This window comes from Rutidosis leptorrhynchoides, chromosome 6 (genome assembly GCF_046630445.1).
Source record: "Rutidosis leptorrhynchoides isolate AG116_Rl617_1_P2 chromosome 6, CSIRO_AGI_Rlap_v1, whole genome shotgun sequence".
Classification (NCBI taxonomy): domain Eukaryota; kingdom Viridiplantae; phylum Streptophyta; class Magnoliopsida; order Asterales; family Asteraceae; genus Rutidosis; species Rutidosis leptorrhynchoides.
Genome location: NC_092338.1, coordinates 185,426,255 through 185,440,164, shown reverse-complemented (window position 1 = coordinate 185,440,164; position 13,910 = coordinate 185,426,255). Strand labels below are relative to the sequence as shown.

General features: G+C 35.1%; 1 protein-coding gene across 1 annotated transcript in view; it reads right to left on the bottom strand.

Moving 5' to 3' along the window:
* LOC139854302 (protein NUCLEAR FUSION DEFECTIVE 4-like) overlaps positions 1-13,093 on the bottom strand; it is a 120,530-nt gene extending 107,437 nt beyond the window's left edge. The window contains exon 1 of the mRNA XM_071843614.1: positions 12,985-13,093. Coding sequence (XP_071699715.1) covers positions 12,985-13,093 — 109 coding nt within the window. The remainder of the gene's footprint in view (positions 1-12,984) is intronic.
* Between the last annotated feature and the right edge of the window lie 817 nt (positions 13,094-13,910).

Genomic DNA, 13,910 nt, shown 5'->3' with positions numbered 1-13,910 from the left:
CAACAGATCCTTGGATGGCTCGAAGTTCTTGAAGCAGAATCATGACACGAAAACAAGTTCAAGTAAGATCATCACTTGAAATAAGATTGTTATAGTTATAGAAATTGAACCAAAGTTTGAATATGATTATTACCTTGTATTAGAATGATAACCTACTGTAAGAAACAAAGATTTCTTGAGGTTGGATGATCACCTTACAAGATTGGAAGTGAGCTAGCAAACTTGAAAGTATTCTTGATTTTATGTAACTAGAACTTGTAGAATTTATGAAGAACACTTAGAACTTGAAGATAGAACTTGAGAGAGATCAATTAGACGAAGAAAATTGAAGAATGAAAGTGTTTGTAGGTGTTTTTGGTCTTTGGTATATGGATTAGATATAAAGGATATGTAATTTTGTTTTCATGTAAATAAGTCATGAATGATTACTCATATTTTTGTAATTTTATGAGATATTTCATGCTAGTTGCCAAATGATGGTTCTCACATATGTTAGGTGACTCACATGGGCAGCTAAGAGATGATCATTGGAGTGTATATACCAATAGTACATACATCTAAAAGCTGTGTATTGTACGAGTACGAATACGGGTGCATACGAGTAGAATTGTTGATGAAACTGAACGAGGATGTAATTGTAAGCATTTTTGTTAAGTAGAAGTATTTTGATAAGTGTATTGAAGTCTTTCAAAAGTGTATAAATACATATTAAAACACTATATGTATATACATTTTAACTGAGTCGTTAAGTCATCGTTAGTCGTTACATGTAAGTGTTGTTTTGAAACCTTTAGGTTAACGATCTTGTTAAATGTTGTTAACCCAATGTTTATAATATCAAATGAGATTTTAAATTATTATATTATCATGATATTATCATGTATGAATATCTCTTAATATGATATATATACATTAAATGTCTTTACAACGATAATCGTTACATATATGTCTCGTTTAAAAATCATTAAGTTAGTAGTCTTGTTTTTACATATGTAGTTCATTGTTAATATACTTAATGATATGTTTACTTATCATAGTATCATGTTAACTATATATATATATATATATATATATATATATATATATATATATATATATATATATATATATATATATATTCATATATATGTCATCATATAGTTTTTACAAGTTTTAACATTCGTGAATCACCGGTCAACTTGGGTGGTCAATTGTCTATATGAAACATATTTCAATTAATCAAGTCTTAACAAGTTTGATTGCTTAACATGTTGGAAACATTTAATCATGTAAATATCAATCTCAATTAATATATATAAACATGGAAAAGTTCGGGTCACTACAGTACCTACTCGTTAAATAAATTTCGTATCGAAATTTTAAGCTGTTGAAGGTGTTGACGAATCTTCTGGAAATAGATGCGGGTATTTCTTCTTCATCTGATCTTCACGCTCCCAGGTGAACTCGGGTCCTCTAAGAGCATTCCATCGAACCTTAACAATTGGTATCTTGTTTTGCTTAAGTCTTTTAACCTCACGATCCATTATTTCGACGGGTTCTTCGATGAATTGAAGTTTTTCGTTGATTTGGATTTCATCTAACGGAATAGTGAGATCTTCTTTAGCAAAACATTTCTTCAAATTCGAGACGTGGAAAGTGTTATGTACAGCCGCGAGTTGTTGAGGTAACTCAAGTCGGTAAGCTACTGGTCCGACACGATCAATAATCTTGAATGGTCCAATATACCTTGGATTTAATTTCCCTCGTTTACCAAATCGAACAACGCCTTTCCAAGGTGCAACTTTAAGCATGACCATCTCTCCAATTTCAAATTCTATATCTTTTCTTTTAATGTCAGCGTAGCTCTTTTGTCGACTTTGGGCGGTTTTCAACCGTTGTTGAATTTAGATGATCTTCTGGTAGTTTCTTGTATAATCTCCGAACCCGTAATATGTCTATCCCCCACTTCACTCCAACAAATCGGAGACCTGCACTTTCTACCATAAAGTGCTTCAAACGGCGCCATCTCAATGCTTGAATGGTAGCTGTTGTTGTAGGAAAATTCTGCTAACGGTAGATGTCGATCCCACCTGTTTCTGAAATCAATAACACATGCTCGTAGCATGTCTTCAAGCGTTTGTATCGTCCTTTCGCTCTGCCCATCAGTTTGTGGATGATAGGCAGTACTCATGTCTAGACGAGTTCCTAATGCTTGCTGTAATGTCTGCCAGAATCTTGAAATAAATCTGCCATCCCTATCAGAGATAATAGAGATTGGTATTCCATGTCTGGAGACGACTTCCTTCAAATACATTCGTGCTAACTTCTCCATCTTGTCATCTTCTCTTATTGGCAGGAAGTGTGCTGATTTGGTGAGACGATCAACTATTACCCAAATAGTATCAAAACCACTTGCAGTCCTTGGCAATTTAGTGATGAAATCCATGGTAATGTTTTCCCATTTCCATTTCGGGATTTCGGGTTGTTGAAGTAGACCTGATGGTTTCTGATGCTCAGCTTTGACCTTAGATCACGTCAAACATTCTCCTACGTATTTAGCAACATCGGCTTTCATACCCAGCCACCAAAAATGTTTCTTGAGATCCTTGTACATCTTCCCCGTTCCAGGATGTATTGAGTATCTGGTTTTATGAGCTTCTCTAAGTACCATTTCTCTCATATCTCCAAATTTTGGTACCCAAGTCCTTTCAGCTCTATACCAGGTTCCATCTTCCCGAATATTAAGATGCTTTTCCGATCCTTTGGGTATTTCATCCTTTAAATTTCCCTCTTTTAAAACTCCTTGTTGCGCCTCCTTTATTTGAGTAGTAAGGTTATTATGAATCATTATATTCATAGATTTTACTCGAATGGGTTCTCTGTCCTTCCTGCTCAAGGCATCGGCTACCACATTTGCCTTCCTCGGGTGGTAACGAATCTCAAAGTCGTAATCATTCAATAATTCAATCCACCTACGCTGCCTCATATTCAGTTGTTTCTGATTAAATATGTGCTGAAGACTTTTGTGGTCGGTATATATAATACTTTTGACCCCATATAAGTAGTGTCTCCAAGTCTTTAATGCAAAAACAACCGCGCCTAATTCCAAATCATGAGTCATATAATTTTGTTCGTGAATCTTCAATTGTCTAGACGCATAAGCAATCACCTTCATTCGTTGCATTAATACACAACCGAGACCTTGCTTTGATGCGTCACAATAAATCACAAAATCATCATTCCCTTCAGGCAATGACAATATTGGTGCCGTAGTTAGCTTTTTCTTCAATAACTGAAACGCTTTCTCTTGTTCATCATTCCATTCAAATTTCTTCCCTTTATGCATTAATGCAGTCAAGAGTTTTGCTATTCTGGAAAAGTCTTGGATGAACCTTCTGTAGTAACCAGCTAGTCCTAAAAACTGGCGTATGTGTTTCGGAGTTTTCGGGGTTTCCCACTTTTCAACAGTTTCTATCTTTGCCGGATCCACCTTAATACCTTCTTTGTTCACTATGTGACCGAGGAACTGAACTTCTTCCAACCAAAATGCACACTTTGAAAACTTAGCGTGCAATTTTTCCTTCCTCAATACTTCTAACACCTTTCTCAAATGTTCACCGTGTTCTTGGTCATTCTTTGAGTAAATAAGTATGTCATCAATGAAAACAATGACAAACTTGTCAAGGTATGGTCCACACACTCGGTTCATAAGGTCCATGAACACAGCTGGTGCATTAGTTAAACCAAACGGCATGACCATAAACTCGTAATAACCGTAACGTGTTCTGAAAGCAGTCTTTGGAATATCATCTTCTTTCACCCGCATTTGATGATACCCGGAACGTAAGTCAATCTTTGAATAAACAGACGAGCCTTGTAGTTGATCAAATAAGTCGTAGATTCTCGGTAGCGGGTAGCTGTTCTTGATGGTAAGTTTGTTCAACTCTCGGTAGTCGATACACAATCTGAATGTACCATCTTTCTTCTTGACAAACAAAATAGGAGCTCCCCACGGTGATGTGCTTGGTCGAATGAAACCACGCTCTAAAAGTTCTTGTAATTGGCTTTGCAGTTCTTTCATCTCGCTGGGTGCGAGTCTGTAAGGAGCACGAGCTATTGGTGCAGCTCCTGGTACAAGATCTATTTGAAATTCAACGGATCGATGTGGGGGTAATCCCGGTAATTCTTTCTGAAATACATCGGGAAATTCTTTTGCAATGGGAACATCATTGATGCTCTTTTCTTCAGTTTGTACTTTCTCGACGTGTGCTAGAATAGCATAGCAACCTTTTCTTATTAGTTTTTGTGCCTTCAAATTACTAATAAGATGTAGCTTCGTGTTGCCCTTTTCTCCGTACACCATTAAGGGTTTTCCTTTTTCTCGTATAATGCGAATTGAATTTTTGTAACAAACGATCTCTGCTTTCACTTCTTTCAACCAGTCCATACCGATTATCACATCAAAACTCCCTAACTCTACTGGTATCAAATCAATCTTAAATGTTTCGCTAACCAGTTTAATTTCTCGATTCCGACATATATTATCTGCTGAAATTAATTTACCATTTGCTAATTCGAGTAAAAATTTACTATCCAAAGGCGTCAATGGACAACTTAATTTAGCACAAAAATCTCTACTCATATAGCTTCTATCCGCACCCGAATCAAATAAAACGTAAGCAGATTTATTGTCAATAAGAAACGTACCCGTAACAAGCTCCGGGTCTTCCTGTGCCTCTGCCGCATTAATATTGAAAACTCTTCCGCGGCCTTGTCCATTCGTGTTCTCCTGGTTCGGGTAATTTCTAATAATGTGGCCCGGTTTTCCACATTTATAACAAACTACATTGGCATAACTTGCTCCGACACTACTTGCTCCGCCATTACTCGTTCCGACACCATTTGTTCCTTTCGTTCTATTAACCCCTGGTCCGTAGAACTCACACTTCGCCGCGCTATGACCATTTCTTTTACACTTGTTGCAAAATTTGGTGCAGAACCCCGAGTAATACTTTTCACACCTTTGGCATAGCTGCTTCTGATTGTTGTTGTTGTTGCGGTTATTATTGTTGTTGGGATGATTGTTGTAGTTGCTGTTGTTGTTATTGTTGTTGTTGTTGTTGTTGTTGTTGTTGGGCCGTTTGTTGTAGTTGCGATTGATGTTGCGATTGTTGGGATAATTGTTGCGATTATTGTTGTAATTGCTGTTGTTGTTGTATTGGTGATTCTTATCACCGTTTTCCTCCCACTTTCTTTTGACTTGCTTCACATTGGCCTCTTCAGCAGTCTGTTCTTTAATTCTTTCTTCAATCTGGTTCACTAGTTTGTGAGCCATTCTACATGCCTGTTGTATGGAGGCGGGCTCGTGTGAACTTATATCTTCTTGGATTCTTTCCGGTAATCCTTTCACAAACGCGTCGATCTTCTCTTCCTCATCTTCGAATGCTCCCGGACATAATAGGCACAATTCTGTGAATCGTCTTTCGTACGTGGTAATATCAAATCCTTGGGTTCGTAACCCTCTAAGTTCTGTCTTGAGCTTATTGACCTCGGTTCTGGGACGGTACTTCTCGTTCATCAAGTGCTTGAATGCTGACCACGGTAGTGCGTACGCATCGTCTTGTCCCACTTGCTCTAGATAGGTATTCCACCATGTTAACGCAGAACCTGTGAAGGTATGTGTACCGTAATTCACTTTGTCCTCTTCAGTACACTTACTTATGGCAAACACCGATTCGACCTTCTCAGTCCACCATTTCAATCCGATCGGTCCTTCGGTTCCATCAAATTCCAAAGGTTTGCAGGCAGTGAATTCTTTGTAGGTGCATCCTACACGATATCCTGTACTGCTAGATCCAAGGTTATTGTTGGTATGTAGCGCAGCCTGTACTGTGGCTATGTTTGAAGCTAGAAAAGTACGGAATTCCTCTTCATTCATATTCACGGTGTGTCGAGTAGTCGGTGCCATTTCCTTCAAAATAGTCAAATGGAACAAGTTAATCATACAGAATATTAAGAGTAGTTAATAGTATTTCGTAGCATAATATGAACTCATTTATAAAAGCTTTTTCTTCATATTAGCGTTTTATAAGTTTAAATTCGGGTAGTACCTACCCGTTAAGTTCATACTTAGTAGCTAATATACAATTAAACTACTACAATTCTATATGAAAAACTGATTATAATAATATTTCGCGTTCAAACTTTTACACAATATTTTACAAACTTACAATACCTCTTATTTTACATATAGCATGAAATATAGCACACAATAAATTTGATACAAGATGGTTGTGAAGATAATTCTAGCTAGTACACAAGTCGTTCAGCAAAGGAAATAAAGACACGTAATTCATACATCCAGAAACAAGTCATGCATTCTGGTTTTACTAGGATTACTTCCCATCCTTGGTCTTGTGGAACATAACCGTTATGGCCGTTGATAAGACAGCGTGTGGTAACGTCGTCAAAGGGACGAGGGTTACGTAATGTCCAACAGTCCCGTAACAATCTAAAAACCTCATTTCTTACCACAATTACCCACTCCGTCACTTGTGGGAACGTTTTGTTTAATAGTTGTAGCCCGATGTTCTTGTTCTCACTTTGGTGAGAAGCGAACATTACTAATCCGTAAGCATAACATGCTTCTTTATGTTGCATGTTAGCCGCTTTTTCTAAATCACGAAGTCCAATATTCGGATATATTGAGTCAAAATAATTTCTTAACCCATTGCGTAAAATAGCATTTGGGTTCCCCGCAATATATGAGTCAAAGTAAACACATCGTAACTTATGGATTTCCCAATGTGATATCCCCCATCTTTCGAACGAAAGCCTTTTATAAACCAAGGCATTCTTGGAACGTTCTTCGAATGTCTTACAAACTGATCTCACCTTAAATAGTTGTGCCGAAGAATTTTGACCGACTCTAGACAAGATTTCATCAATCATGTCTCCGGGTAGGTCTCTTAAAATATTGGGTTGTCTATCCATTTTGTGTTTTTATACTGTAAAATAGACAAGAGTTAGATTCATAAAAAAAATACTTATTAATATAAGCAATTTTTACATATATCATAAAGCATAAGCACACTATATTATATATATTACACCACACGAATACAACTATCTTATTCCGACTCGCATGTTTCTTCTTCTTCGGTTTTGGTTCGTTTTGCCAAGTTTCTAGGGATATATGATGTTCCCCTAATACGAGCCGTCGTTTTCCACATTGGTTTAGAAAAACCTGGTGGTTTAGAGGTTCCCGGGTCATTGTTACAACTTAAGGACTTTGGGGGTTGACGATACATATAAAGTTCATCGGGGTTGGAATTAGATTTCTCTATTTTTATGCCCTTTCCCTTATTATTTTCTTTTGCCTTTTTAAATTCAGTTGGGGTAATTTCTATAACATCATCGGAATTCTCGTCGGAATCCGATTCATCGGAGAATTGGTAATCCTCCCAATATTTTGCTTCCTTGGCGAAAACATCATTGACCATAATTAACCTTGGTCGGTTGGTTGAGGATTTTCTTTTACTTAACCATTTTATTATTTCCCCCACCAGTTCTATTTCTTCATCCGGTTCCGATTCTTCTTCCGGTTCCGATTCTTCTTCCGGTTCCGACTCTTCTTCCGGTTCCTCTTCGGGAACTTGTGAATCAGTCCACGAATCATTCCAATTTACATTTGACTCTTCATTATTATTAGGTGAGTCAATGGGACTTGTTCTAGAGGTAGACATCTATCACATAATATCAAACGCGTTAAGAGATTAATATATCACATAATATTCACATGTTAAAAATATATAGTTTCCAACAAAATTTGTTAAGCAACCATTTTGACTCACTAATGCATCCTAAAAAAACTCGATAAGACACACTAATGCAAAATTCTGGTTCTCTAAGACCAACGCTCGGATACCAACTGAAATGTCCCGTTCTTATTGATTAAAAATGTTCCATGTTAATTGATTTCGTTGCGAGGTTTTGACCTCTATATGAGACGTTTTTCAAAGACTGCATTCATTTTAAAACAAACCATAACCTTTATTTCATCAATAAAGTTTAAAAAGCTTTACGTAGATTATCAAATAATGATAATCTAAAATATCCTGTTTACACACGACCATTACATAATGGTTTACAATACAAATATGTTACAACAAAATAAGTTTCTTGAATGCAGTTTTTACACAATATCGTACAAGCATGGACTCCAAATCTCGTCCTTATTTAAGTATGCGATAGCAGAAGCTCTTAATAATCACCTGAGAATAAACATGCTTAAAACGTCAACAAAAATGTTGGTGAGTTATAGGTTTAACATATATATATCAAATCATAATAATAGACCACAAGATTTCATATTTCAATACACATCCCAAACATAGAGATAAAAATCATTCATATGGTGAACACCTGGTAACCGACATTAACAAGATGCATATATAAGAATATCCCCATCATTCCGGGACACCCTTCGGATATGATATAAATTTCGAAGTACTAAAGCATCCGGTACTTTGGATGGGGTTTGTTAGGCCGAATAGATCTATCTTTAGGATTCGCGTCAATTAGGGTGTCTGTTCCCTAATTCTTAGATTAACAGACTTAATAAAAAGGGGCATATTCGATTTCGATAATTTAACCATAGAATGTAGTTTCACGTACTTGTGTCTATTTTGTAAATCATTTATAAAACCTGCATGTATTCTCATCCCAAAAATATTAGATTTTAAAAGTGGGACTATAACTCACTTTCACAGATTTTTACTTCGTCGGGAAGTAAGACTTGGCCACTGGTTGATTCACGAACCTATAACATATATACATATATATCAAAGTATGTTCAAAATATATTTACAACACTTTTAATATATTTTGATGTTTTAAGTTTATTAAGTCAGCTGTCTTCGTTAGTAACCTACAACTAGTTGTCCATAGTTAGATGTACAGAAATAAATCGATAAATATTATCTTGAATCAATCCACGACCCAGTGTATACGTATCTCAGTATTGATCACAACTCAAACTATATATATTTTGGAATCAACCTCAACCCTGTATAGCTAACTCCAACATTCACATATAGAGTATCTATGGTTGTTCCGAAATATATATAGATGTGTCGACATGATAGGTCGAAACATGGTATACGTGTCTATGGTATCTCAAGATTACATAATATACAATACAAGTTGATTAAGTTATGGTTGGAATAGATTTGTTACCAATTTTCACGTAGCTAAAATGAGAAAAATTATCCAATCTTGTTTTACCCATAACTTCTTCATTTTAAATCCGTTTTGAGTGAATCAAATTGCTATGGTTTCATATTGAACTCTATTTTATGAATCTAAACATAAAAAGTATAGGTTTATTGTCAGAAAAATAAGTTACAAGTCGTTTTTGTAAAGGTAGTCATTTCAGTCGAAAGAACGACGTCTAGATGACCATTTTAGAAAACATACTTTCACTTTAAGTTTAACCATAATTTTTGGATATAGTTTCATGTTCATAATAAAAATCATTTTCTCAGAATAACAACTTTTAAATCAAAGTTTATCATAGTTTTTAATTAACTAACCCAAAACAGCCCGCGGTGTTACTACGACGGCGTAAATCCGGTTTTACGGTGTTTTTCGTGTTTCCAGGTTTTAAATCATTAAGTTAGCATATCATATAGATATAGAACATGTGTTTAGTTGATTTTAAAAGTCAAGTTAGAAGGATTAACTTTTGTTTGCGAACAAGTTTAGAATTAACTAAACTATGTTCTAGTGATTACAAGTTTAAACCTTCGAATAAGATAGCTTTATATGTGAGAATCGAATGATGTTATGAACATCATTACTACCTTAAGTTCCTTGGATAAACCTACTGGAAAAGAGAAAAATGGATCTAGCTTCAACGGATCCTTGGATGGCTCGAAGTTCTTGAAGCAGAATCATGACACGAAAACAAGTTCAAGTAAGATCATCACTTGAAATAAGATTGTTATAGTTATAGAAATTGAACCAAAGTTTGAATATGATTATTACCTTGTATTAGAATGATAACCTACTGTACGAAATAAAGATTTCTTGAGGTTGGATGATCACCTTACAAGATTGGAAGTGAGCTAGCAAACTTGAAAGTATTCTTGATTTTATGTAACTAGAACTTGTAGAATATATGAAGAACACTTAGAACTTGAAGATAGAACTTGAGAGAGATCAATTAGATGAAGAAAATTGAATAATGAAAGTGTTTGTAGGTGTTTTTGGTCGTTGGTGTATGGATTAGATATAAAGGATATGTAATTTTGTTTTCATGTAAATAAGTCATGAATGATTACTCATATTTTTGTAATTTTATGAGATATTTCATGCTAGTTGCCAAATGATGGTTCCCACATGTGCTAGGTGACTCACATGGGCTGCTAAGAGCTGATAATTGGAGTGTATATACCAATAGTACATACATCTAAAAGCTGTGTATTGTACGAGTACGAATACGGGTGCATACGAGTAGAATTGTTGATGAAACTGAACGAGGATGTAATTGTAAGCATTTTTGTTAAGTAGAAGTATTTTGATAAGTTTATTGAAGTCTTTCAAAAGTGTATAAATACATATTAAAACACTACATGTATATACATTTTAACTGAGTCGTTAAGTCATCGTTAGTCGTTACATGTAAGTGTTGTTTTGAAACCTTTAGGTTAACGATCTTGTTAAATGTTGTTAACCCAATGTTTATAATATCAAATGAGATTTTAAATTATTATATTATCATGATATTATCATGTATGAATATCTCTTAATATGATATATATACATTAAATGTCTTTACAACGATAATCGTTACATATATGTCTCGTTTAAAAATCATTAAGTTAGTAGTCTTGTTTTTACATATGTAGTTCATTGTTAATATACTTAATGATATGTTTACTTATCATAGTATCATGTTAACTATATATATATATATATATATATATATATATCCATATATATGTGATCATATAGTTTTTACAAGTTTTAACGTTCGTGAATCACCGGTCAACTTGGGTGGTCAATTGTCTATATGAAACATATTTCAATTAATCAAGTCTTAACAAGTTTGATTGCTTAACATGTTGGAAACATTTAATCATGTAAATATCAATCTCAATTAATATATATAAACATGGAAAAGTTCGGGTCACTACACCGCATACGTCAAGTATTTGACCACAGACTTTATAGCTTCAGATGAGAAGGTACGAATACTTTCATGTGAAATAATATATGTATATATGTATGTGTCTGTCTTTCTCTTTCTCTGGTGTTTTCTCTAACCCGTTTTGTATATAGATGTGTCTTTATGTTGTTTGTGTTTCTCCAGCATAGTAACTAATTTGTTTTTTATGAACGGTCATAGGGGAATGTAATACAAATTGCAGCGAAGAATAATATCGTTCACTGTTTTATTCATAGGTTAAAAGAGTGTGATGTTTATTTCCTATCTGATTTTGATGTTGTTCCAAACAAACCAGACTATTGTCTGCTCAATGACAACCAGGTTATGATTCAATTACAAGGTTCTACGCGCCTGCGAAAATAGCCCACTAATGACACTACTGGTTTCATCCGCCATCCATTCAATTGTGTCACATTTGAAGCTCTGACCCCTACGAATGGAAAATATTTAGTTGGTATGTTTTCATATCCATTTATATTGCCCATATATAAATGTGAATTGCAAATACACACATTCCTATACATCGTGCTTATTGTTTGCTTTTTAGATGTGGTCGGGTACGCTGTGAATGTTGGTTCTCCCGTTGACCAGAAGTCGGGTGCTACTACCCTGGATTTCGATTTGGCTGATGATAGGTGATACCTACTAATCCATTCGTTTGCAGTACCTTATATATATATATATATATATATATATATATATATATATATATATATATATATATATATATATATATATATATATATATAGCCAAAAGTTCAGACGAGAACCATTAAAATGGCGAGAACTGCGAGAACCTCTTAATTTATAAAGATTTTCACATGTAACTTGATTGAATCACACATAAACTTTGATGAAGATTATGAATGAACATAAAATAGTTGAAAAACACTTATATTTTACCTATATAATTAAATATATAGTTTCTCGTTCACATGTGCATATTTGTTTCCGAATATGTGAACAGTTTCATATAATTAACAATTTAACATGTAATTTGAGCTAATGAACATATGTTTGTTAATGATATGTGCATTAATTAACATTTGCATATAATTTGTTGCATTTAAACGCATAAAAACTATTAAATTAATTAGTTCTCGCAGTTCTCACCTTTTTAATGGTTCTCGTTTGAACCTGCCCCTATATATATATATATGGTATTCGTTATCGTGTATAATAGGCTACTGTGTGTTTGTTATCATGTATAATATGTTGAACTGCCTTTTTAAAATTAGGCTGAATTGTATATGTTTTTTCTTTATATGTCGTACCTTGGACCTTATTATTCATTTATCAATTGATAGAATTGATAGGTTAACTCTCGATAGTTAGTTTTTTCCTAACTTGCACATCCCTATATGAATTGTCTTTCCATGTGTTTCATTGGACCTTATCATTCATTTATCAACTCAAAGAATTGACAGGTTGATTCTGGATACTTGGTTTTTTCCACATTTTTAGATTACTCAGCATTATATGAATTGTGTTTGCATGTGGTGAATTTGACGTTACTCGGCACATTATGCAACCTACACTTATTTATGCTTCAGTAACTATATAGTAATTTTTTTTACTGACACCCGCGTTACATGTATGAAACAGTGGGCGTAAGATACAAGTTACCTTATGGGGAAAACTCGACCGTTATTTCGTCTAGAAGAAATCTTTCCATCCAGATCCTCGATGCATTATTCTATCATCGGTGATCGAGAAGTATAATTACCTAGGTATGCAACGGCAGCAGTCCAGCTTATTTGCAGACACTTTGTTACTAATGCCCATTTTGTCACCCACAATTTTTTCAGGCACACTGACTGTCTCCAGTACATCGTCCACTTTGGTTGTGAAAGACCCTACAATTCCCACCCTGGCCAAATTCATTAACAAACTTCAGTTTGCACTACAACTATTTACACATTTTACATATATGGGTCATTCACTACGTTTATACTAATTTGCAAGTATCAAATGTTCACCACTGGTAAGGACTTATGCGGTAACCTCGAGTATTGTGCAATAGAGATCCCCGCTTCGGCACAGACCGAAGGAACCCTTGCTGATTTGCTCAGGTCTTCTCGCAAAGGAAAAGGTTTCGGATCATCAACTACAAAGGTATCATCGTGAACCTTGAAGAACACAAATCCCTAATTGTTGCAGAAAGTAAAATTTTAACCCCACTATTGCACTCAGGTTGAGATCTTCAAGTGCACTGTCCATGTAGAGAATGTCCGCACCAAGAATGGTTGGTATTACGTGAGTTACAACATTTGCCAAGCTAAGAAAGGTATTACAAGGCAGGATGGCCACTATTGGTGCGAGTCATGTGCCAAGGATGTGCTGTACCCAAATGCAAAGTAATTAACTGCCCACAAACTACAATAGGACCTGTTACTTTTACACCACATGTTCGCCCCATGCACAAAACTGACCTCCGCGTTGTTACTCTTTCCACCAGGTTCAAAATCCAGCTCGAAGTGATGGACGGGACAGGAGAGGCTGTTGTCATTTTGTTTGACGAAACGGCAGAAAAGTTGGTGAAAACAACTGCTAAATCTCTGGTGGCAGAGCTTGATGAGGTTATTTCCTAACTTACCCTCTGTTTTCTTAATTTGATACTCTAATTTCAGTTTAAACATGCACAACAAGTGTACCCTCTAGGTTTACATAAACCATTTGCATTGCTTTCTCATGTATTCCC